Source organism: Anastrepha obliqua, chromosome 4 (genome assembly GCF_027943255.1).
Source record: "Anastrepha obliqua isolate idAnaObli1 chromosome 4, idAnaObli1_1.0, whole genome shotgun sequence".
NCBI classification, from domain to species: domain Eukaryota; kingdom Metazoa; phylum Arthropoda; class Insecta; order Diptera; family Tephritidae; genus Anastrepha; species Anastrepha obliqua.
The window spans coordinates 26176132-26201671 of NC_072895.1; the positions used below are offsets into that span (position 1 = coordinate 26176132).

The 25540-nt window shown below is 38.5% G+C and overlaps 2 protein-coding genes across 2 annotated transcripts; both read left to right on the forward strand.

The window, feature by feature from the left end:
- Positions 1 to 345: 345 nt before the first annotated feature.
- LOC129244060 (farnesyl pyrophosphate synthase-like) lies at positions 346 to 6757 on the forward strand. Its single transcript, XM_054881673.1, has 7 exons — positions 346 to 489; positions 2227 to 2309; positions 4178 to 4248; positions 4321 to 4464; positions 4539 to 4900; positions 4971 to 5200; positions 6497 to 6757. Exons 1-7 carry the CDS (start codon positions 356 to 358, stop codon positions 6679 to 6681), a joined length of 1209 nt encoding a protein of 402 aa, XP_054737648.1. The 5' UTR covers positions 346 to 355; the 3' UTR covers positions 6682 to 6757.
- Positions 6758 to 10888: 4131 nt separating this feature from the next.
- Positions 10889 to 20738, forward strand: LOC129244061 (farnesyl pyrophosphate synthase-like). Its single transcript, XM_054881674.1, has 7 exons — positions 10889 to 10893; positions 11646 to 11734; positions 16736 to 16806; positions 16878 to 17018; positions 17092 to 17453; positions 19835 to 20061; positions 20554 to 20738. The coding sequence occupies exons 1-7, from the start codon at positions 10889 to 10891 to the stop codon at positions 20736 to 20738; spliced, it is 1080 nt and encodes a 359-aa protein (XP_054737649.1).
- Positions 20739 to 25540: the final 4802 nt, after the last annotated feature.

The window sequence follows — 25540 nt, forward strand, 5'->3', positions numbered from 1 at the left end:
AAATATTAATAAAAAATTTAAAAATCTGTCTTTCAACAATGAACAAAAATTTTGTTTTCTCAAAAATTATAAAGAAAAACATATTTAAAAAAATAAAAAAAAATTTTGAAAAATAAATTTCTTCCTAAAACATAAAGGATACAAAAAATTAATTAATTAATTTACTTACGTAAATATATTATTATATCTGAGAATAGGCAAATTTCACTAATTGAGTTAACTACATCAATTCTGACCCAAGTATGAATTAGCCAGGTAACATAAAAAAATTAGTGGAATATTTATATGAAAACATTCACAACTACCAATTACTAAATATATTGTAATTGTAATTTAATAGGAAATCACAACGAAAATGCTTTCGAAAGTACACAAATGGCCACAGATATATTCTACTGTCCGCGCAACGATTGGCGCATGTTGTCCCCACGCCAACAATACAACTTTTGCTCAGCCGCCCATATCACAACGCATTGGAAAATCAGCGCGGTAAGAGACAATTGCTATCTCATTATGAATCCACCATGAAGCTCATGCAACATAGAATATGAGTTACATCTGTAAGCACGCACATCTACATCTACATCTTCATCTACATCTACAAATACAGTTGTATCCATTGCCACCTTCGAACGCCAGGTCAGAAGCGAAAACGGGGATCTGAAACATCATTTGACGCTTCGTGCCCAGAGTGGATTTCGCACCCGTAATTTATTGTACAATAATTTCGTGATAGTGGAAAGCATTAAGATGCCCCTATCCTACAGCTCGAAAATTTAGGGTATTTTCAGAATTTTTTTTTACAATAAAAAAAATTAAAAACGATAGTTAAATTTTTAAACTTTTTAGTTAACTTCTTTTACATACAAAAATGAAACAAGTTTTTTTTTAATTTTAAAAATGGCGCTGAAGTGGATCCTCCCGAAAAATTAGACCTGGCCGGTGTTGTCCATTTTGGCTCTTCTATTTATTTGAAGCACAAAAACCAAACAGATTATTAATCAGTATGACTGCAGCTACAAGACTATGGCTAGCTACTGTTGTGTACAAGAATAAAAAAAAAATGACAAAATGGCGCGGTTTTAAATTTGGCACTCTAAAAATCGGAAATGAAATAATATTATAATATGATTCTAGTAAAGACCATAGCCATTTATGTTGTGAACAACACATTAAAATTTCAGACGATTCGGTTGAATAGTTTTTTTTTTTCTTGACAACACCAGACCGAAAAAGCCGTTTTGAGATAATTGAGTTGAAAGCCTTGAGAGTGGATAATGCGACCATTGATGCCGTCGCATGACAAATCTGAGTCTACCTGCTAAAACGGCTGTAGAATCGAAAATACTGGTAATATCCTTCCAAAAATTTGACAGTATATTCATAAGCCTATACTTTTAAAATATAAAAAAATGTATTTTTTGAAAATTCTAGACCACCGGGACCCCTTAAGACTGTGTTAGCCAGTTACAATGTGGAAAGTGTTTCTATATTCGTTAATATTCCCAAATTAATCATCCAATTTTTTTTTGAATGACTTTTTTTACTAAATAAAAAATGATTTTAAGTGATGCAAATTTGTATTGGACCTTCACGCGCTCCATTGCCTGCCTTTTTGTGTGCTGGAGTTGTCTAGTGCACAGGTGTCAAATACGATTGACATACGACGTCATTTGCAAAAATTATAAATCTTCCTCTGGGGTGATTAATTTTATGCTACCTTGCATATTTACGAGTATAAAAGCAAGTGGAATTTCAAGGTGATTTCAAATGATTAAATTCACATTAAGATGAGCAAAAACAAAAACAAAAATTTTGTTGATGCTACAACCGAAATTTGTTTTATTGCCAAAAAATAGGCATATCTTGCCACCAACGCTTTGAAATTCATCATTGAATTCACACGGCAAGAATGTACCTTTCCCCAAATTGGGTTTACAAAACTGTATTTACAAATCGTTATTATTTGTCTCCTAAGCTGAAATCTGCATTGAAAGTTGTCCGTCAAAGGTGTGCAAAAGAAAGCGGCGACCATCCGCAGCGCGCATCGAGTATTTTAGAGTGATAATAAATGAATATTTATGTAGAAAATAAAAGGCTTTGCAGGGTATGTCTCGTCATTTCATAGCCACTTACTGTACGTGTATATACTTGTATATTTTCCGAAACTATGTATTTGATATTCTCAATTTACCTAATATTGGATATTTTTGATACTTTCTTTAGTGCCTGTTCAACAATGGAAAATCCTTACCCAGGTGTAAAGATATCGGATGAAGAGAACCGTGAATTTATGGACGTATATCCAGGTACATTCATACATACTTTTATACCCATAATTGTAAAGCTTAGAGCCTTTCAGCTATGCAATAGTCAAGAGGTGTACGACTGTAAATTAACAGACCCCTCTCAGAATGTTAGCCAGAGCTTTCCTTAGCCACAACCGAACGGATTATGTGTGGGTGCCAGAGAAATAGATTTTTCTTATACTGGTCGTTCCTCAGTAGACAGGAGCTAACCTCTAGGTGCAAAAAAATTCAGCGTTTAACGAAGATTTTATATTTTTTAAATACTTAAATTTGTGTGCTTAAAACATTTTATCAGTCTCAGTCAAGGCTGCTAAACATTTTTGGACGCTGTTTATTGAAAAACCGAAAGTGTTGCCGTGGAACTATTTTGATATTTATCGAGCGTCGGTTATCTAATCTGAAGATCTGCATCAAATTTTAAGCTTTATTTACTATCTCGTTTTGTATCTGTTTTTTTAACTTGACCTTTTTTTCCAACGCTTCAAAATTTCTTAAGGTTTATGGTCTTTATTAGCGGAGCTTTCAAGTAAGCCTTGAAAATAAATTATTTCAAGAGTTTGCAAAATAATTAAGGCGCGGTATGCTTTAAGGCGAATGCGCTTTGCTATGCCTTCAAAAACGTTAACTCTTTATGATTTTTAAAAAGTTCTTTTTTGCTTTGCTTCTCCAGCTCCGTTTAGGTGTCTGATAAAAAATAAGCACAATTTTGAATGTTATCTAGTGGATCATTTTATTGGCTTCTCTATCAAAAGATATGGTAAAGTGTTTTAGATACGTCTTCGTAGTGAGGCAAGATAAAAAGTAAAAATGGCTGTCATTCCTAAGGCGTTCAGGTTGCACCACAACTTTTAGGCCTCTTCCGTCATGAAATTATGCACAAAATATAACATTAAAGTATTCGTAATGGGGGAAAACACCCTGTATAAATCATTTTGTCTTAGTTTGGAGAACCACGATTGTCCTACAACAGAGGAAAAAATGTTGCTAATTTCAATTCAAATAAGGTAAAGCAAGGTTGTCCCGAAGATTATTGCCCCTCTCTTCGCCATCATCCTTGATGACGTCATGACCTAACTGACTCTGCACAAAAAAGGCATCGTATGGAGTTTTACCAGACATCTCGAGGACCTGGACTTCGCCGATGACATCTGCCTCCTCTCTCACAAACCCTCTGACATGCAATCCAGAGAGTTTACCACAATAACGCAAGGCAGATATTGGTTGAGGGATGCCCGGTAGAATTCGTTGAAAGCTTCTGCTACCTCGGCTGCATCATCACGGCAGATGGTGGAGCAGATGAAGATGTTAACTCCAGGCTAAACAAAGCAAGGGCGGCATTCAGTATGGGGGAGCTCGCAAATCTCCAGGCGCACTAAACTACGATTCTTCGGTTCCTACGTGAAGCCCGTATTGTTGTACGGAAGCAAAACATGGCTGGTCTCCAAAATCATCACACACAGGCTACAATCCTTCATCAGCAAATGCCTCCGCATCATCTGCAGAATATTCTGGACAAACACCATCAGTAACGATGCACTGTGGAGATTAACGAACGAGGAACCCATCCTTAAGCAAATCAAACGCAGAAAGTGGCGATGGATGGGTCACAAATTAAGAAAACAACCAGATAGCATCACGAGGACGGCACTGGACTGGAACTCGCAAGGGACCACGGGTCGCGGTCGACCAAAAAACACTTGGAAAAGGCCGAGGCTGCGCGAACTAGCAGATGCCGACATCTCATGGGACGGTGCAAAAACAACAGCACAGAATCGTGTAGGATGGAAGAGTCTTGTCGAGGCCCTATGCTTCCGAGAAGAGAGAACAAGGAAAAAATTCAATTCTACCTACATTTTCTTTATTTACAGATATTGCGCGTGACCTTGCTGAGATAGTTGGTAGGAACAATAACAAGGACGCTGCAAAATGGTTTAGAAAGGTAACGGCACTAATTTTCTAAGCTGAAGTCAAATTAAATCACCCTCCACTACAATATTTCTTGATTAATTTATGGGCTTTGGATTATAACATATCAACGAACCTCAAAAAAACTGGTCCAATCACCGTTTTGACTTACAAATGTTGTGTCAAGTGCAATGAACTCACTGGCGAAAAATTGAAATTCGCTCTCATACTTGGCTGGTGTGTTGAACTGGTGGGCATCTCTATTAGTTATATCTACGTTATTGGTAAATATCCTGATTTCCTGCATTTTCATGCGCTCTGTAGCTGCATTACGCGCTCCTCATGTTCGATGACATCATGGACAAGAGCACCACACGTCGGGGCCAGGTGTGCTGGAATGCATTGGAAGACGTTGGTCTCAATGCTGTGAACGATGCGCTCATGATTGAGAATTCCACCTATGTATTGCTCAGAAAGCACTTCCGTCATCTGGATTGCTATGTGGATCTGATAGATTTGTTCCATGAAAGTTGCTTTGAATGTTTACGTGGACAGTCAATAGATATGCTCATTGGCAAAAGGAATGTCAACACTTTCACTATGGAGGCGTGCAATTCGATTGTGGACCACAAAACTTCATCTCATTTGCTCTATTTACCTGTAGCTGCTGGTATGCACTTAGCGGGGTGAGTACAAATTCAAATGGTAACTGAAATTCACAAAATTTGCAATAATTATTAACCGATTTATGTTTAGAGTTAAAAACCAGAAGATATACGATGAATGTAAAGCGATTACATTTGAATTGGGTCATTTCTTCCAAGTGCAAAATGATTTCCTTGATTGCTTTGGAGATCCTCACAAAACTGGCAAAACTGGCACAGAAGACATACAGGCCAATAAGTGTACCTGGTTGGTGGCATCTCTCTTGGAAAAAGCTAGCCCGGAACAGAAAAAAATTTTAGAGGAATGCTATGGACAAGATGGTAGGTGTAATCATTCATATGAGCAGGAAAATAAAATCATAAAGGATACAAATATCCACGTAAACCAAAATTATGGATTAAAAAAAGTTTCTCATTAAAGAAAAAGACAAAGAGCAACATGATTTAGGGCGTATTGGCTGGCGCAAAGTCCAAGTAAACGATTATCTCACCAGACTTTCTCTCTTTTTCACTGCGAGGAATCTCCAACTTTCGACCCTCTTTACCACCTAGACATAGGAGGTCAAACTGAAACTCAAGGTAAAAGTCGATGACACACCAACTCCGACTATTAAGACACACAATCGCAATTGCCACTAGAGCCAAAATCGCAACAAGGTCCTCAAATCGCTTGGCGCCAGCACTTGGGGCAAAGACAAAGAAATGTTGGCCGTTTCTAAACTATACTGCGCCTGTCTGGTCGCCTGGTCGCTAGTGACATGCAGTGGACAAAGCTCCAGACTTGCCAAAACACTGCTATTCGGACAGCGACGGGTTGCCTCCTGATGTACCCTCTTCAACACCTTCACAACGAGGCACAGATGCTCCCTCTAATGGAACACAATAAACTGCACAGCAAGCAGTTCCTGTTAGGGTCCTGCCGCAGGTTTCACCCTTGTAGCCACCTGCTTGAGCTAGAACCGCCTCCCAGGCACGTCAGGAGACACATTATTAATCACGCAGACGAGATCCAGGACAAAACTAGAACACATTTACTGGGCCAGACAGTGTTTAGACAGACAATAAACGACATTCATCAGGAGACCGTCATCATCTTCGTAAGCTCCGGACCACCGAATGTCGTAATCGGAGTCCAACCACCACTTAAAGCAGATGAAGAGCTCCAGCTTCCCCGGGAGACCCACGTAACACTGGCACAATCAAGTTCTGGACATTATAGCTGGTTAAACTCCTACTTATCCAGAAATGGCCACGACATAATAAACATATGTCCGGCATGTGAAGGCACCCTGCACTACACTAATCACCTTTTCACATGCCCTTAAAATCCACCCCCTAACACCCCTCTCCCTCTGGACCCAACCTGTCGAAACAGCAAATTACCTGGGCCTACCTTCAGATGAGCTAGACGAAGACGACCGGGGATATACACTACACTGACAGTGCTTGTATTACTGCTACAACAACAACAATAACAACAACAGGGCATATTGGTATAAAATATAGTCTATTAATAATTTGAAGCTTCAGTCGCCACTTAAAATTTCATTTACTCATCATAAGTCGGTCATACATCACATAACGAATTTGAAATGAATGTTCCCATTTCCTTTTCAGATCCCGAGAAGGTAGCTCGTGTTAAACAACTCTACGAAGAATTGAATATACGCCATATCTACGCCAAATACGAGGAAGAATCTTACAAGAGGATAAAAAAACTTATTCAAAATGCATCGGAGGATGCACCACGTGAAGTTTTTCAAATGGTACTTAACATAATTTCTGATGAAGCATTCCTATAATAAGAAAAGTAGTTGATAAAAAATAGTAAATAGTAATAAATTGTGAGCTGAAAAAATGTCAGCTACTGGATAAGTAGATACTTTGGTAATATTTCAGAGCTAAATCGCTTATTAATAAGTATATATGGTATATACCCTATGATTAAAAAGTACCGGGAAGGTGATGTTGACTTCAAAGGCGTAGTGCACCATGAGTACTTTCCATCGCGCCAGACAGTCAATAAAGAAAATTATTAATCCGTTTTGAAGCGTTTGAGAGATGTTGTACGACGCAAACGGCCGGAAATGTGGGCAAACAATTCTTGGATTTTGCGTGATGATAACGCGCCATCGCACCGAGACCGAATTGTGCTGGATTATTTGACCAAACTCCAAGTAAATACCATCGTGCAAGCACCGTATTCACCTGAGATGTTCCCGTGCGACTTGTTCCCCAAGTTGAAGTTACCCCTTCGTGGAAGGAAATTTCAGTCGGTCGATAGAGGAGATCACAGAGAGTGCGACGAAGGAGCTGAAGACCATTCCTTCGTCGGCCTACTAGGGGTGCATGGAGGACTGGGTTAAGCGTTGGCACATGTGTGTTGCTTCAGATGAAAGGAGATAAAATGAATTTGCTGAAATTTAACTCTGTTGTTGTTTTATTTAAACATTTCCGGTACTTTCTGACTCTCTTCGGATGTTTGACCGAGCTCCTGCTCCTACTTGTGATGTGCGTCTTGATGTTGTTACCCAAATGGAGGAACCTACAGTTTCAACCCGACTCTGAACGGCAGATATTTTTGTGTATGAGGAGCTTTTTCATGGTAGAAATACACTCGAAGGTTTACCATTACCTGCCGAGGGGCGATCGCTATTAAAAAACCCTTTTTCTTCATTTCGGTCTTTCAATTTGCTACCCCAAACCAATTGAGCAGGTCAAATCTTACTACTTACGTCGCCTCTGTCCAAGTCTAGATTTATGTATTTTCTTAATCGGCCATATAATTTTGCTTTTAGTAGTGTAATTAAAATTTATTAGCAGATTAAACTTTTAAAAATATTTTATTCCACTTTAAACAGGTTGAAAGTCATTAAAGTGAATTATCTGATTGTATTTACTTTCAAATATAAGCACAAATCCACAAGTAATTCGTATTTTAGGTGGCAGTGTACGTATAAGATGAGGTTCTGTAAATTCATGAAGCTTCGTTTGAAAGTTATCGCAAATCATCTAATTACAAGGGAAACATTGCAAAAAAGATTATTGGCCTAATTTTGAAATAAATACCGTTTCGAAATACATAAAACCAAATGCGATTGCGCGTATCGAGTGAGCTTGAGGGTGGTTCTATTTCAAAGCTACTACGCAGGTATTGTCCTCTCAGAGGCGAATTGCACCTACTTCAAAAATATTAAATCCGTTACCACAAACTTGATTTTGTTTCTTTTGTTAATTTTGTCTTAAAATAATTTGAAATTGGTCCACAATGCGATGTCATATTTATTGACTTTAATGGAGTTTGGCACAAAATTCTACTTAAAAATCCGGAATCAGTTGAATTTCATTCAAGCTTACTGAAGTGGTTTGCATCCTACTTCACTGATGCGACCCATTCATGCACATAAATTACCCTAAATCAGATGTCATTAAAGTTAACTCAGGCGTACCTCAAAGCGTCCACCTAAGACTTTTGCTTTTCCTATTATCTCTCAATGATAATGCAGACATTTTCTTGACTTCGCCTGGTCTGATGTACAGAAATTACATGAAGATACAAAATACAGTCACATAGGGAACATAGAGAAGATGTGTGTCTGACTGCCTCAAACTTCAAGAGAACTTTTTTTTTAATGCAGGCAAATGTCAGTATTTATATTTCACTAGCTATCCATAAATGTGCGCTTGATTTCCAGCATAAGATAGGCACTGGTACCCTTACAAAAATTTATGTAAAGAAAGGCTTCAGCTTTATTTTCGAAAATGTCCTTTTTGAAACATACAGACTTTATGGTTGACAAGTCTAAGTCTATGCTTAGCTTTGTAGTGAGGCACTCAAATGAATTCCAGGATTATTTACACTTAAGAGTTCGGATATATACATATCGAGTCTGTGTTGCCTTGATAATTTGAAAATGCAACTACATCAGGTTATTTGTACTTAATGGTGAACTACCCTAATAATACGAAACAACAAAAATATGAGTAAGCAATGAAATATGTAAAAAAAGAACTCTTCACTAAAGTGCAACTTACTTTTAGGATTTTGCAAATTCAATGGTACGAAGCGAATCAGCTTTCTATAAATTATCACATAAAGTATGGAAATATCTCTTTGCTCCTTGCCATAAAATGCTGTCTTGCAATCAGAAAATGCGTTCTCTCGGAAGAGAACTGTAACGATTGCAACATGAAAGCGGCAACATTTTAAGTTCACAGCGCAGTTATAATTTGTCTCTGGTGCTCTTCAGATGTGTAGTGATTTTCTTAAATATTTAAAATTCATTAATGAAAATAAAATCGAATAAGGCAACAAAAATTTGGAAAACGCGACAAAACGTACCAAAAATGTTAGTAAATTTATTGAATTCAGTCACAACAACAAAATTAGTAACACATTTTCTGCAAAACGGTTTCGCATTGCGGGATTTTCGGCCATGGGCAGACGTCAAAACTATTTTACCTTATTTTTTCACCATCCCTTATTTTTAGTTTAGTTTAGTTACAATAGAATGCCGGACCTCCGCAAAATTTACAAAGATTCGGTCGTATGCCTGCGTACTCCATAAAAACTCGAGAATTCACAGACTGAAAATAAATTTTATCAGAAACCGGAGTATACTCGTCCAAAGGTTATCGACGTTCTGAATTCCGATTCGGGGCCATAATTGCTCTGGTGCCTAAGGTTTCCAAAATATTTTCACTAAAAAAACAAGATTGTGGTCTATATTTGAGGTTAAATGAAGTTTCTTCAAAACAAAACATAAACAGCATCTTGAAGTTTTTGTCTTCTTTTATGAGTTGAGTTTGCTGTTTCATATACAAAATGTAACAATTTTAATGAAAAACCTTGCGAAACTAAATTTTGGTTTACACAGAGAAGAATTAAAATTAATAAAGTCAGAAAGTTGAAATTCAAAAGTAAAGTAAAAGGCTTTACAAGGATGAAGTGATCAAAGGACATTTTCAATTCCTACTCGTTCTTGTGCAATATAAAATTGATTTGGTATATTTGAAACCCATAATAGTAATCTGCATTTCACTGAATTTAAAAAGTTTTTTTTATTAAAAAAAAAAAAAAAATTATATTAATAAAAACCTCACTTCAACCACACGTTGGAAGGTAATCGCAAACATCTAGCATGGATATGCCGACCAGTCGACCAAGAAGAAGAATTTCTTACTAAAAAAGTTTCGAGAAAATCGTGAAACTAAAATTTAAAATAAATACGTTTTTAGAAAGAAAAAAGCAATGAATTAAGTTGCCATAAAAATAATTGAAATTTGCTTTCTAAATGTTACTGTTTTTATAGAAAAGGCAACACTACGCTTAGTTTTCTATTAAATCCTGACCAACAATCCTGTCCTGAAAAAATCGTTAAAACCAAAAATAAAAAAATGGATTCCGATTCCACCCAGTCGCTGCGCTCAGGGTTGTAAATATTTCCGAAAATATCTCAAATTAGTCTCTGTAACTTTGAGTAGATAAACTTAGATATCTGTATTAGTTTTCAAATATTTCAGACCTAGCGCCATCTGTTCGCGCCATTTCTAACAGAAATAATTTTTCGAAGCAACATTTGTGGACAATATGAGACAAGTCGGAATACAAATACAAATTTTGTAAATACAGGTGGCGCTAGCCTATTTTCTATAAAGGTGCCTCCTCTCATATAGTTAAAAAAAACATAAAAATATCCACGAAATGATCCAATTCACATTATAAACATTAATTCCCACGAATACCTCGACTACACAGCAACTAAGTAATTTATTAGCTTTATTACTTTGTAGAATCAGACTACCAAAATGCTTTTATCGATGCGAGAATGGCCACGAATGCATTCACGAATAGTTGCACGAGTTATCTCGAGCGCTACCAGAACCATAAGCAAAACTGATTTTCCCAGGAGCGCATCGCAATATCGCACTTCTATGCTCGGAGTCGAAAAGCATCGTACCAATCAACTGACTATTCAGGAGGCACACGAGCAAAATCTTGGCAGAACTATGTGGTAAGTGAATGGTGAACGAAAAAAATGTTATAAAAATAATAAAATATGGATCATGAAGGATTTACAACTTATGTACATATAAACCTACATATGTATGCAATTTCGAGCCATCAAGGGGAACAGACCTTCTTACATTCATGTAACTGCACTGTTAGATGTTCTGCAAATTAACAGCTCGAACAGAAATGCATCCAACCAAGTTCTTATACTTGAAAATGAACGAAAATAATAAAAGAAGCATAAATAGAGAGTAAATGTTTTATATTATGTCATTAGAGCTGTTTCTCAAATAATAATGAATCCGTACGACACGATTGGCGTATTCTACGTGACGTACGGATGGCTTTTGTTTTGGCAACGGGCCAAGAAAGTAGAATATTGTTAGGCATCGAGATCTAAAACTTTTCAGCTGCATACAAATTCATCAGCTATGTTGTTTTTTAGTATAGAAATAGGAAAAAATTTCCTATTTAAATCTATTACGAAAATTCACTTTTTGCTCGGTTTTTTCGAGACATTTACTACTGAATTGAGTTTCACTGATCTGAAACGTAGATATTACAGTTCAAAGATAAGACCACAATAACAAAAAGTTATTCGTGAGAGAAATAAGGTTTGCCCCTTTAAATGCACCGAAAATATTGCGGGCACTCCAAGGAGTGGCTATGTAGAAATTCAGTAAATCTGTTAAAATTAAAATTTCTTTGCGAACATTGATTATGATTTATATTTTATTTTTGATTAATTTTTAGTACGAGTACTTCGTCAACAATTGGAAATCTTTCTGTGCCCTTGGCGATGGGAAAAAATGAGATCGATGGATTTATCGCTGTCTATCCAGGTATTTATGTGGAAAAACACAGTGTAACAGTTCGTTTGTTGTCGCAGTAACTGTCACTTTGAGTGGTGGAGTATCAGTCGGTTTTAAATCTTTCTGGGCAATGGGTAATTTAGTTAATTAAATTAATTAATATAATATTACAACCCTTGCGACACTAAATTTTGGTTTACACAGAGAATAATTAAAAATAACAAAGTCAGAAAGTTCAAATTTAAAGTAACTATCCGAAATATTCAAGGCTTTCCAAGGATGAAGTGATCAAAGGACTTTTATTTAAGTTAAACTCCAATGAGAGGTATTACTCCCGTAAAAGATCAATGGTCTCGTTGCTTGTGTGCCACGTAGCGCCGTCTTGTTGAAAAAAAAACGTTGCCCAAATCAATACTATCCAATTCCGGCCATAAAAAATCCTTAATCATCTCTCGATAGCGCAATCCATTCACCGTAACTGTTGCTCCAGTTTCATTTTTGAAAAAGTAAGGTCCATTGACTCCCCCGGACCATAAAGCGCACCAAACAGTCGCACGTTGAGGATAGAGAGGTTTTTCAAAATAATAAATAATAAGGCTCGGAATAACTCTAGGGTTTTCTGAGCTTCAGATCCGACAATTTTGCTTGATGACGAAGCCAACGCGGTAGAAATGGGCCTCATCACTCAAGATGATTTTTCGATGGAACTTCGGTGGCTCTTATGTTAACTGGACTTTGTAAGGCTTAAGACCCAAATCTTTATGCAAAATACGTTGTAATGACGTTTGTGAAATGTCTAATTCCAAAGAACGACGAGGAATGGACAATCCTGGGTTTTTTTCAACACTTTCGGCTACAACAACAATAATTTCGGCTTTTCTTTATGCTTCACATCGCTAACTTGTCCCAACAGCTCGAATTTTTTCACCAATTTCTGTATTGCGGTCAGACAAGGTGCTTCACGATGACCCAAAATTCGAGTTTTACGAACCGTCTCTGCCAAATGCTCACCATTTTTATAGTGCATTTTAATAATTTCAATGCGTTGATTAAGCGTCTATCGTTCTATTTTTATTAATGGCGTAGTTTCTACTTGTCAAGTACTAAAAAATGACAGCTTCAAAAGTGACATATACAAATCTGCCAAAGGGCATCTCCCTTTTATATTTCCTTTGATATATTGTGCATTTAACAAGTGATTTTAACTGGAGATAGCAGCACGTGTTGTTAAAAAATAAAATGGAATCTTCGAACGCGTATAAGAGGCATATTTTGTATTTTTTTTATAAAAATGGTAAAAATGCAACAACTGCTGCTGCAGAAATAAACACCGTTCACGGAGAGGATACCGTGAGTGTAAGGACTGCGCAAAAGTGGTTTTCGAAATTCCGAAGTGGTAACTGCGACGTGGAGGATGCCCCGCGCGCTGGACGTCCTGAAGTCTTTAACTCCGACGCCTTGCTCGAACTCGTGGAAGCTGAGCCAAATTTGACAGTCGATATGATAGCTCAGAGGTTAAATTCATCGCATGGAACAGTTCACAGACACCTGGTTCAGTTGGGAAAGGTTTCAAAGCTGGGAAAATGGGTTCCGCATAGACTTTCCGTCGCCAACCTTCAGCAGAGAGTGAATGTGTGTTCTCAGCTGCTGCAACGGCTTGAAAATCAAAGTTTTTTGAACCGTATCGTTACTGGTGAAGAAAAATGGGTTCTTTACAATAATCCTGTTCGCAAACGCCAATGGTTAGATAAAGATGAAACACCAGAACCGACCCCTAGAGATAGCCTTCACCCCAAGAAGATTCTCCTGTCTATTTGGTGGGATATGGCCGGTATTGTTTATTATGAACTTCTGGAACCAAACCAGACGATAACTCCTGATTATTATTCCCATCAGCTATCAAACCTGAATGAGCCACTTAACAAAAATCGACCGTCTTTAGTGAATAGACGCAAAGTTTTGTTTCACCACGACAACGCAAGACCACATACCACAAGGCAAACATTAGGCAAGCTGAACGAGCTCGGATGGGAGCTAATGCCGCATCCACCATACTCTCCGGATATTGCACCTTGTGATTATCACCTTTTCCGTGGACTTCAATTCCATATGAGTAACAAGAACTTCTTCTCAAAAGAAGCTATAAAAAGGGATATCGAAGCGTATTTTGGCTGCAAGGGCAAAAAATTCTTTGAGCAGGGAATTAAAAATTGCCTAATCGTTGGGAAGACATTGTAACTAATGAAGGAAAATATATTATTGATTAATAAATACAATATACATACATACAATACATCCCAATAACTGCGCACGTGGAGGTGCTGCAATCATTATAAAAAAAAGCATAAAACATTTTGAAGACGGTAGACTCTCTACAAATGAATTTCAAGCGATAACCATTTCGATTAATTGCGGTAAAAATTTATCACTTACAGCAGTCTATAGCCCCCCCAGACATAAGATCACATGTGATCAATACCTGCGGCTAATCAATAACCATAAACATGGATTCATAATGGGCGGGGATTTTAACGCTAAGCATACCCATTGGGGGTCGAGAATTATCACAACAAAAGGCAGAGAATTATACAAGGCGCTTCAAAGTACTGGATGCAGCACACTTTCTACTGGAGCACCAACGTATTGGCCAACAGATCCACAGAAGATTCCTGATCTTATAGACTTCTTCATAACAAGAAATTTTTCTTCAGAATATATGCACATAGAAAGTGGACTAGATCTAAACTCGGACCATTCTCCAATATACTTAACAATACATAAAAGTGTAATTACCCGGGAACCACAATTTACACTATCGAATAAATACACTGACTGGGATTACTTTAGAAAGATACTGTCGGATGATAAAGACAATCCAGAAATAAATAGTAATGAGGTTCTTGACGATGAAGTATTGAACTTGTCAAACAGCATTCAACGCGCAGCGTGGCGCAGTACCCCAGCTACAAGAACTATCTCAGCGGGACATAAGTACACTAGAGAAATAAAAGAAATGGTTAGAGAAAAACGCAAAGCACGCCGACGATGGCAGCAATCCAGATCTCCACCTGATAAAATAACTTTAAATAAAATAACAAAAGAACTCTCTAAAAAGATAAAGGCTTTTAAAAACCGCTCTCATAGTGACTACCTAAAAAGGCTAACAAATGAACGCAGCACCGATTACTCACTTTGGAAATGCGTGAAAAGATTTTCACAACCAGCTATACAATATCCACCAATAAGAAAAACAGATACCACATGGGCAAAAACCAATTTAGAGAAAGCGAATACTTTCTCTGAATACCTTGAAAATATCTTCAAGCCATACGACGTATCAAGAGCGGCTGAAATGGAATCATGGTACCTCAAAGATCACGACGAAATTCCTCCAGTAATGGATTCTGAATTATGTGAGGAAATAAAAAAAATAAAATCCAAAAAGGCACCTGGCTTTGACCTCATCACCGGGGAAATCTTAAAACAACTCCCACCAATTACTCTAATGAAATTAACCAAAATTATGAATGCTATCTTCAGATTGAAACACATCCCTATATACTGGAAAACTGCCGAGGTGATCATGGTCAACAAGCCAGGAAAGCCAGCACACGACGTCTCATCATATCGACCTATATCCCTCCTACCCATTTTGTCAAAACTATTGGAAAAACTACTTGCCAAACGCCTTAACAATATTATTGAGCAGAGGAATCTGATACCAGCGCATCAATTTGGCTTTCGCCCAAAACATTCGACAATCGATCAAGTTCACAGGCTAACTCAAGTTATAGAAAATGCCTTCGAAAAGAAAAAAGTGTGCTCAGCTGTCTTCCTAGATGTATCTAAGGCTTTCGATAAGGTATGTCACGATGGCCTTCTCAACAAAATAAGAGAGCTATTACCAATTCAATATTATAACATTTTAAAATCCTATCTATCCGATCGTTTTTTCCGAATTAAATACGACGACACGTATTCTGACCTGAAAGAAATTAAAGCTGGTGTCCCACAGGGTAGCGTTCTGGGGCCCATCCTTTATCTAGTTTTCACATCCGATTTGCCTACCGATCAGAACTGCGTCATAGCAACGTTTGCAGACGACACCGCTATCTTGTCAGTTGGAAATACACAAATTGAGTCAACTGCAAATCTTCAAAAACATTTAAACAGAATATATGAGTGGACAGTTACTTGGCGAATAAAACTAAATGAAACTAAATCCGTTCATATTGATTTTACGTACAATAAAATCAGATATCTCCCACTATATATAAATGGAGTGCAAATCCCATATCATAACACGGCTAAATACCTGGGTATGACTCTTGACACTAAACTGAGATGGAGTTCTCACGTAAAGAAGAAAAGAGAAGAACTCGATATTAAATTCAGAAACATGTATTGGCTTATGGGTAAAACATCTGCTTTATCCATGTACAATAAAGTACTTCTCTACAAGCAAATACTTAAACCAATTTGGACGTATGGGATACAACTATGGGGTTGCTCAAGCTCCAGCAACATACTTCAAATTCAAAGGTTCCAGAATAAAGTTTTGCGATGCGCTACTAACGCGCCCTGGTATGTACGCATCAGCGATCTCGAACGCGATCTCGGCATAGAACCAGTTGCCGTCGTAATTAAAAAAAAGCCCTATCTCATATAAATAGGCTATCTCATCATGTCAACAGCGAAGCCTCAGCCCTCACTGACCAACATAAATGGTTTGTAAGGCTGAAGCGCAAAAAGCCGCACCACCTCGTGCAGTAATCAACTCCTTTGCAAGTTTTGTGCAAAGCACCATCATATTAATTGTATCATTCAAAAACCGAAGAAAATTGTTCGTTAGTTTATTTTTGTTAACTAGTTACAATAAAAATGAATACAAAAAAAAAAAAAATTAATAAATACTTTAAACATCATTTTTATTAATTTTAAAACCACCTTTAAAAAACGCACGAACCTATGGACTAACCTGATACATTTTATTCCCGTTTTCATTTCTAAGGAGTCTCAATTTCTTTACAGATGTTGTAAGAGATCTTACGGTGTTTGGAAATAATAACGCAAGCAAAATGGCTGCAGACTGGTTCGAGAAGGTAGTGAATACTGATTTTCTAAACTCAATTCAAAGTTAACCAATGCTCAAAGAAATATTTACACTTCACAGGCTCTAAACTACAATTTGTCACCAACCAATACGAAAAATAGTGTAATTACCGTTTTGACGTACAAAAATTTAATGAAAGGCGATCAACTCACTGCGGAAAACTTAAGATTGGCGCATTTGCTTGACTGGTGCCGTGAATTGGTGGATATTTCACTCCTTTCATTTTTACCAACTGCAATTACATGTATATTCTAAATTTGTTTGTGCTCCGCAGCTTCACTCTGTCATCCTCATCACTGATGATATCATAGACAAAGGCATAAAACGTCGGGGTCAGTTGTGTTGGTATAAATTGGAAGACGTTGGTTTCAATGCAGTGAACGATGCGCTCATGATTGAAAATGGCATCTATAAACTACTAAAAAAACATTTCCGTCATTTAGACTGCTATGTTGATCTGGTCGAATTGTTTTGTCAAAGTATCTTTAAATATATGACTGGGCAGTCAATGGATATGCTTGCCGGTGGAAGGAGTGTGACCACTTTCACCAGAGACTTATACGATGAAATTGTAAAGACCAAAACTGCCAGCTACTATTTCTATTTACCCATGGCCGTGGCTTTACATTTGGCGAAGTGAGCAAGCAATTGAAATATTAGTTTGGGAGAAAAATAAATCCATTATTTTCTCGGTAGATGGCTGTAGTGATCGATATCTCGTAAAGTATCGATCAAACAATTTAAAGTTTATGCTCTTTGTCAAGGTGACATTTTACACCAACAAAATTGGTACGTATAAATGCAGCAAAAATTTAATGGTTATTAAGTGCAGGCAATCTAAACCTAAATTTGTGGCGCAAAATATAAAATAAAACAATTCATTTAACATCAAAAGTTAGAAGTCCAAAAAACTTTATTGAAAAGCGAGGTATTCATTAGGATTTAGATGGAAAATGGACCGATAAGGAATTCAAAATAGATTCAAAACTGTCTTTATTCATTTTCTTTCAACTGATGCTGTCGCCATATGAACTTTGAGAGATGAGATGCCAAATGATGTTTCGCTGTCCCCCAATATCTCTTATTTTCCATGCAGCACTGCCCATATTCTCTCAACTGCTTGTGTATGAAGCAATAAAATTGTATTTATGATTAACTTTAGCGTGAAGAAATCCTTGTATTTCTACTCTATTTGACTGGCAACCTTTCCAATCAATAATTTTATCAAGGAGGATAGAGCCAAATCTCTTAATTACTCACATAATTCACGCATGTAATTGTTCTAATCTACACCAGTTTTATCTGATAAATGAAGAGCTTCTCGATTTTATCTGATAATAATCTTCTCTGTTCACGATGGTCAGCACCTATATTTGTTACTGTTTTATGTTGTTTAACACCTGCAGTCATGCGACTTACTTCATCAGACCGATACAAATTTTGAACAGCTTCAATTATATTTGGATCGATTGGGCGACCTTTTTTTCTCTCTGGTTGCGATCCAATGCCTTTCGTTTTCCGAAGTTTTTTAGCTGCAGCGGCCATTCGTCGAGACACATGAAAATATTCACGAATTTGTTTAATCGTCCATGAGTCTGGGATGTGTGTTCGTGCGCGTCCGCGTAAGTCAAAGCGCGCATCCTGGCACAAAAAAATTAATTGTAATTAATCCTTTTCGAATTGCGCGCATTTTTTCCATACATAAATGCACAGATGTTTATTACGTTAATATCCTTACAAAATTTTCATCCCGGAGGCGCAGAAATTAGTTAAATTTTTAATTGTTTATTAAAAAAAATTATTTACAACAACAAAACATCAAGTTTCGGAACAAAAATAACGTATTTGGAAAATATCATTCTTTATCACTCTGCAGTTGAAAAATCGTTGTAATCGGATACTTACTTTACGAGAAATGTGATAATTATTCAAGCGCTGCAAAAAACTTCGATAGTTAATAAAAACAAAACTATTTAGAATTTTACAACAAAATTTTCTGAGTGTGCTTCTGGATGATAGAACTCAGTCCTGGCTGAATTTCATCGCAAAATATTCACTTTGGTAATTTTGTGGCCCACTTGAGAAAGCCTTACCCAGCTGCTTTTTACAAAATTTAATCGACGTCAACTCCTCGCGCGGACAATAAATGAATCTCAAAGCTGAACAAAATGGAATTCTGCTTCGTACCAGTTGTATGTTTTAAGTCCCAGTTGCTGGTCAACTGTCTTAAATTATATTTCCAAAAGTTATGTTTACTAAAATAAAGTTTAATGACATGGAAATTGGTTTAAGTAAAATATTTCGCGCCTGAAAAAAAAATTGTATCTCGTTCTGTGTTTGGCAAATCCCAAACAGGAGGTTTCGTAGCACTAAAAATGGGATTAAAAATCGGCAAACAACAAGGCAACAACAAGAAAACCAAAAGATAACAACAAGATTGCTCTTGATATTATTCATTCCACCGACACTCGGCTCTACGTAACCGGAACGACCCGGATTTAACCCCGCCAAGGATGGTCGCTTCAGCAGCATTACCCGTATATGTGAGGGGGATGTTTATGCTGCTACAACAACAAACACATAGCTCTTTATTGGCGCATTGACAGAATTGTTACTGAGGTGGCATTGCGACAACAATTTTTTGTGTATTCCAGTTGTGAGTTACAGGGTGTTAACAATGGAAGTCAACAAAGAGAAAATTCGGCATATTCTACAATTGTGAATAGTTTTATGGTGCCGATACTGTAATAGATAATTACGTGCAATATCGGTTTCGTCGATCCCGTTCAGGCATTTTTTGATGTTAAAGAAAATGTCGATAATGTCCATGTCCGGGAGCCACAGAAATAATCGAAGTTGATCGGCATATCGCCCAGCAGTTGTAGCATCGCCTAGGAGCTAAAGATCGACCCTAAAACAGTTTTAAATCATTAACGCAAAAATAATGGATTTCTTTTTCCCCAAGTTAATATTTATCAGAATAAAACAAAAAGTTTTTTTATAATCTTCACTTTCAGTGTTAAAGACCAAAAAGTTTTCAGCGAATGTGAAGCCATTGCAATTGAGTTAGGTAATTTCTATCAAATACAAAATGATTTCCTCGATTGCTTTGCTAGTCCTGACTTCACTGCTAAGATAGGCACAGACATAGAGGCCAATAAGTGCACCTGGTTGGCTGTGGCGTGCATGGAACTAGCCAACCCGGAACAAAAGTCGCTCATGGAGGAGTGTTATGGGCAAAGTGGTATGTATAAACATACATATGTACATATTTAATAAGCAAATATCTGCGATATAGCAACCTGAATGCTTGAGGGATTATATACATCAAGGGTTCCCAATTGTCTTTGTAATGCGCCTACCTTTACAGAACTAATTTTCCAACTTTCTTTTAGAAGAAAATACCGAGTCATGAGTTTTTCTAAGAAATTACACTTCTTGAAGTCACCTAAATTTTCTGATCAAACTCACTGCCCAATTGAAAAGTCGAAATGGCTCTTCAGTGTACTACAAATGTCAGTTTTCGAAAAACATCGATGCATCGACTATTTACACATCGAGTGGAAAATGTTGGATGCATCGAAAAAAAGTCGACATTTTCGAAGCAGTTTCAATTGTATTTAGTCACTCTCATTACTAACTTAGGATAACTTTACCACGCCCCATGATGCACAGTTTGGGAACCTCCAAGGACTTATATTCACTTATTTCATATATTCACTTTGCCCAATTTCAGATCCACAGAAGATCGCGCGTGTTAAGCGGCTCTACGAAGAACTGAATATACCCAGCCTCTATGCCAAACACGAGGAAGAAACATACAACAGGATAAAAATACTTATTCAACAGGCATCGGTTAAGATGCCACGTGAAGCCTTACAAGAAATTCTTAACGCAGTTAATCGAAGAGGAATTATATAAAAACTAATAAATTAATAACACAACTCGGATTTGCAACTTTTTTTTGGGTAATGGTTTTGATAGTTGGTCTCCCCATCAAGCTTAAATTCAGACTACCGGACCACTGCAGTGCGTTCCAACTCGAGGAAGGTGCAACTGATTGATTGCTCGCTTGTCAGTGAAATAAACAATTATTACGACAGCCGAGCGGTAATTAAAGGTCTGGACTCGATAATGGGGCTCTCGAGATTAGTCGTTCAATGTCTGGCTTACCTTATGATCGCCTACAAATACTTTGAAATTATATTCATTTGGGCATTTGGTCACAGAGAAAGTGTGTGAAGACAGGAAATGAGGTAGGTAGTTTTCCTGTGAGATGAGAGCATTGCGAATTCGTTGAAAACCAATCAACTTGTGATTGCCTACAGCGGTCGACTTGAAAATGCAGTAGTTGCTCAAGTTCAGCGACTCATGATTTAAAAGGAAGTAGTGCCTTGAACTTTTGTGGTACCACAAAATTAAACTGTGGGCGTATGGAAGGTCACTGAGTCATCATTAGTAATTTCAATATCTTTTAGCTTAGGTTTTAGGAACATCAATCTAATTATTTGAAAAACTCTAATCAATGAAAAACAGGCCAAATTGGATATCAATGCAATCAGTGGTATTGTGAATATCAAAAAATTGCTTCACAGGATCTGAAAACATTATTCATTATGCGGTTCTGAATTGTTCATTAATATATGCACAATAACTTTTCTTTAATAAATAATAAAAAGAGAAGTGGGCCAAGATGCGTTTCTTTTGGAATGCCTGACCAAGTATTTATTGATGTTTGTGATTTCAATGCATCGTTTTGAACAAAAGCCCAGCGGGTTGCCTGTTATCTCAAAGGCACGTAGTTTTTCGGATGCCAATCGGGCGGACGATAATGGCGAAATATCCATTAAGAAATATCCGACCATGGGTACCCCCAGGGAGGCGTAATTTCAACACTTCTGTGGAACCTGACTAATTGCATACGTCGGCGATATTGTAAAGCAGTCTCGGGTAAACCCTTTCTAGGATTGTGCGATCTTCAACAAAGACTCAACTGACTATCCCCGTGAGAAGTTGCCATCGGGCGCGTTCCAGGTGGTGGGTAGGGAATCCCTGGTATCACAATAGTAGCCCAGATGGGTTAGGTTCCAATTCTTATGTGATGATTCAAAGCTGGCATAGAATCAGGGTGCCATCCGCGAACCATACTGGCTAGGGAGGACTCCCGAAAGAAGTAATAGAAAAGTGGCGATTCCCCCCCTCTTCGGCGGTAGGAGCATGGATTCTAGAGGCCCCAGCCATTACCCAAGTCTCTCAGCTCTATGAGCGAGAGCGCATCCTGGAGGAGACGGGGGTTGCTATCGCAATCTCCTCTTTTTTAGAGACTGAAAAACGTTTCCCGGATTCGGAGGGCCTGAGTTGTAAGGTCACTGCACTGCGGCACTGTCGGCCCTTCTCCGTCTGTGTCTCCAAAAAGGCCTCGATCGGCGGAAGTGACATCCACAGAAGACACCGAGTTCTTGGATCGCAATCTGTCTACAGCGGATGTCCTGTCCTGCCTGCATGCCTAGAATCCGGGCATCAACACAAGGCTTTGGCGAGTACTCTCGCACACCAAGGCTAGCAACCGAGAAGGAAAGGACGGGATTTCCCTTGTGGTGCGGATGAATGAGGCCAGTGTTGTTGTCATGGGCTCTCGGTATACCTGTAGGAACCGTCTGAGTCTCTTCTTTGGGACTGTCATCTTCCATGTCTATCCCAAATGAGTAGCTCAGACTTTGGTTCCTGTAGTTACCGTCCCCAAGATTAACTTGCAGCATTCCAAAGCCGTTACTGCACTCCTAAGTAAGTCGTCTACCTGCACACATTATCCCATATAACAACAGTCCAAGAGCCGTGGGCCTTTAGGGGCCGCCTCTGTAGCTTTAGCGCGTTGAAAGGGTATTATGTGGCGGGGGTTCGCGTAGGCCTAGGACCGGTCTTATAGTATCATCCCATGTCACTGTGACGGGATGCCAAGACCTGGTAGCTGCTGTGGTATGTTATAAGGGTAGAAGCAGATGGCTGAGATTTGTGATTGCAACTGCTTACTTTCCTCACGATGCCCTGGAAGCGCCACCACCTGGGAAGGCCACCAGTCTCGTGAGGTTCTGTGAGCGGCGCATTCTGGGCCTCATTCTCTGCTGCGATGCTTATGCACAGCATACAATCTGCGGAGTTTATCGCTTTCTCTTGCCTAAACATACACAACAAGGGCAGATAGCCTACGTTTGTTACTACTAGAAGTCTGGAGGTGATTGATCTCACCTTATCAAATTCAAAAAATTCAACTGCCTATCAGCTGATACTATTTAGCAGGAGACATAAAACACCTGTTCTTAAAAAATATCTCTAGGAAACCCGCTAGAGCAACAGAAAGGGCTAAATATCTAGGCTTTGTACTGGATAGGAAGCTAAATTGCGGGTTCACAGTTGCAGAGAGTACGCAATGCATTCACGGCGTGGTCCTCCTGCGGTTGGCTAATTGGGAAAAAATAACGGCTGGAACATAGAATAATACAATGGCTTTGCACAGCGGTAGTTAAACCAATTCTCTACTATGGTATTGTTGTGTGGTGGAATGTTCTTGAGCAGGGTGTGAACAATTAAAGAGTTGACAAGATTCAGAGACTAGCATCTGGTCTCGTAATCGTGAAATGTCACATAAGCCATCGAAAGCATTATATGCGACAATAAACCTCCTCCTGGTAGATCTGTAGGCAAGATATATCGTTCGCTTAAGGTTGAACACCTTAAGTTAGTGGTCAAACGTTATAATCTTAGCTGGGATTTCGGAGCTTGCCAGACTGGTGAACTATGCACTCTCGCCTACAATTGACATTATAACCTTCACAACCCTTCAAGCCTTAAGTGAAGATTGGGAACGGAACGATGTAAAACAGAACAAGACCATTCATGTATACACAGATGATTCAAAGCTCGAGGGCAGGGTGAGCGGAGGTGTTTATTTCGACCATCAAAGAATCTCCTTTAACTTTCGGCTTCCCGACTGCTGCAATGTCTTTCAGGCTGAACTGATGGCAATGATAAAAGCCGTGACAGTGGTTCAGTGCGATGCGATATCTGGAGATGATATCTATATTTTCACTAATAGTCAGACGGCGATAAATTGCCTTACAAAGCCCAAGGTACCCGTGAAATGCCCCATATCTCTTAACGAGATGGCTAGTCATTTCACCTGAAGGTAACATGGGTTTCTGGTCATTCTACCATTGGGGGTAACTGCAGGCCCGATGAACTAGCGAGACTTGGCACCAAGTTGACTGATGAGTACACAGACAACGAGAAGGTGTGAGAGGAGCGAATGAAAGATGGTGCAATGAGACCACCGGTGGGAAAAGACGATCTCGTACTTCCTGTGCCATTGTGCTGCTCTTTCTAAACGTAGATTTACCATTAATAGGTAGACATTTTTTAATGACTTGGAGCATCTCAGTACTGTGGAAATCTAGATTTTCTAAAAGTTTATAAAAATACACACCGGTTGTAGGAGAGTTAAGGACAAATTCCCCACGTGGCATTACAATGGGCTATGGACCTTGATTGTGTCCCATAGTGGACAACCATTCAACCTAACCCAACCTACAATTGATATTAATGAAGGTGATGTGAAGCTTTTTTTTTGTCACATGCTCTTTCCAGTTTGACGTCTCTCACATAACAAAATATTTCCTACTCTCCATTCTTCTTACCATCTCGTGATGGATTCTCCCCCCTATATATATGTATGTATGTACAATGTTTTCTTCCAATATTTGCTTTAAAAGAATTTCTACCCCTTGTATCCTGGTACCCATACCAGCTAATAACTGAGCTAATTATTTATCACACGGGAACTTCAAATCTGTCCCTTGCGATATATTGAAAAGACAAAAGCGAGAAAGGCCGTAAAGGTATATTATGAAACAGAAAGAGGTGGGTTTGACGGTTATGGCGATGACCGAACGATGATTACTAACGATTGTGGTAACCGCTTCATATTATTGATGAGATTCATCGGGTGGATATTACCTAGACCTGCTATATATGTATGTAGGCGTAGTAAAGAAGTTAGAGCCAAGATGCCATAAAAACAGGATAGTTAAGTAGAAGGAGCTGAGATTATTTCACCTCTTTTTCCAGGCAACTGCTATAGCATTCGAAGTAGTACCACGTCTCACCGCGTATATGCCTAACTAGCAAAGTTTCGAAAGGAAATACACAACATTCGAGAGTTGCGGCATTGTTAACCTAAGAGCGCCTCTGAGTTATGCGCGGCCAGAAGACCTTACGACTTTGCACGTTTTTGCACGCATCTAGCGCTGGCTGAGTTGGCGCGAAGCTCACCTTTCCAGGAGCAGGCCACAGGTTTTCAACAGATTCGCAATACACTTATTTCACGGGAAAACTACCTCACGATCTTCTTGCCTTACTAGTTCATCCAGTGGTTTCCCACACTTCCTCTGGAGCCAATTGCCCAAATAAACATAATTTCAAAGAATTTGTATACGATCGAAAGGGAAGTCATGCATTCCGTGACTAGTTTCGAGCGCACCAGTAGCGCGTCCAGACCTTTAACTACGGCTTGGCTGTAGAAGTAAATGTTTATTTCCTTGACAGTGCGAGCAACCAATCAACTGCTTCTTTGATTGCATCTTCTGCCACTTGGAACGCACTGTAGTGGTCCGGTAGTCTGCGGCTGCGAAAGTGATGAAAAAATCAAAAACGTTTTTTGTGATGTGGAA

Excerpts from the sequence above, each read along its gene's own strand:
- LOC129244060 (XM_054881673.1), top strand. The coding sequence starts at position 356 with ATGCTTTCGAAAGTACACAAATGGCCACAGATATATTCTACTGTCCGC. Across the intron at positions 490-2,226 it reads CGCATTGGAAAATCAGCGCG|TGCCTGTTCAACAATGGAAA; the intron begins GTAAGAGACAAT and ends TACTTTCTTTAG. Across the intron at positions 4,249-4,320 it reads CTGCAAAATGGTTTAGAAAG|TGGGCTTTGGATTATAACAT; the intron begins GTAACGGCACTA and ends TTGATTAATTTA.
- LOC129244061 (XM_054881674.1), top strand. Across the intron at positions 16,807-16,877 it reads CTGCAGACTGGTTCGAGAAG|GCTCTAAACTACAATTTGTC; the intron begins GTAGTGAATACT and ends TACACTTCACAG. Across the intron at positions 17,019-17,091 it reads TTGACTGGTGCCGTGAATTG|CTTCACTCTGTCATCCTCAT; the intron begins GTGGATATTTCA and ends TGTGCTCCGCAG.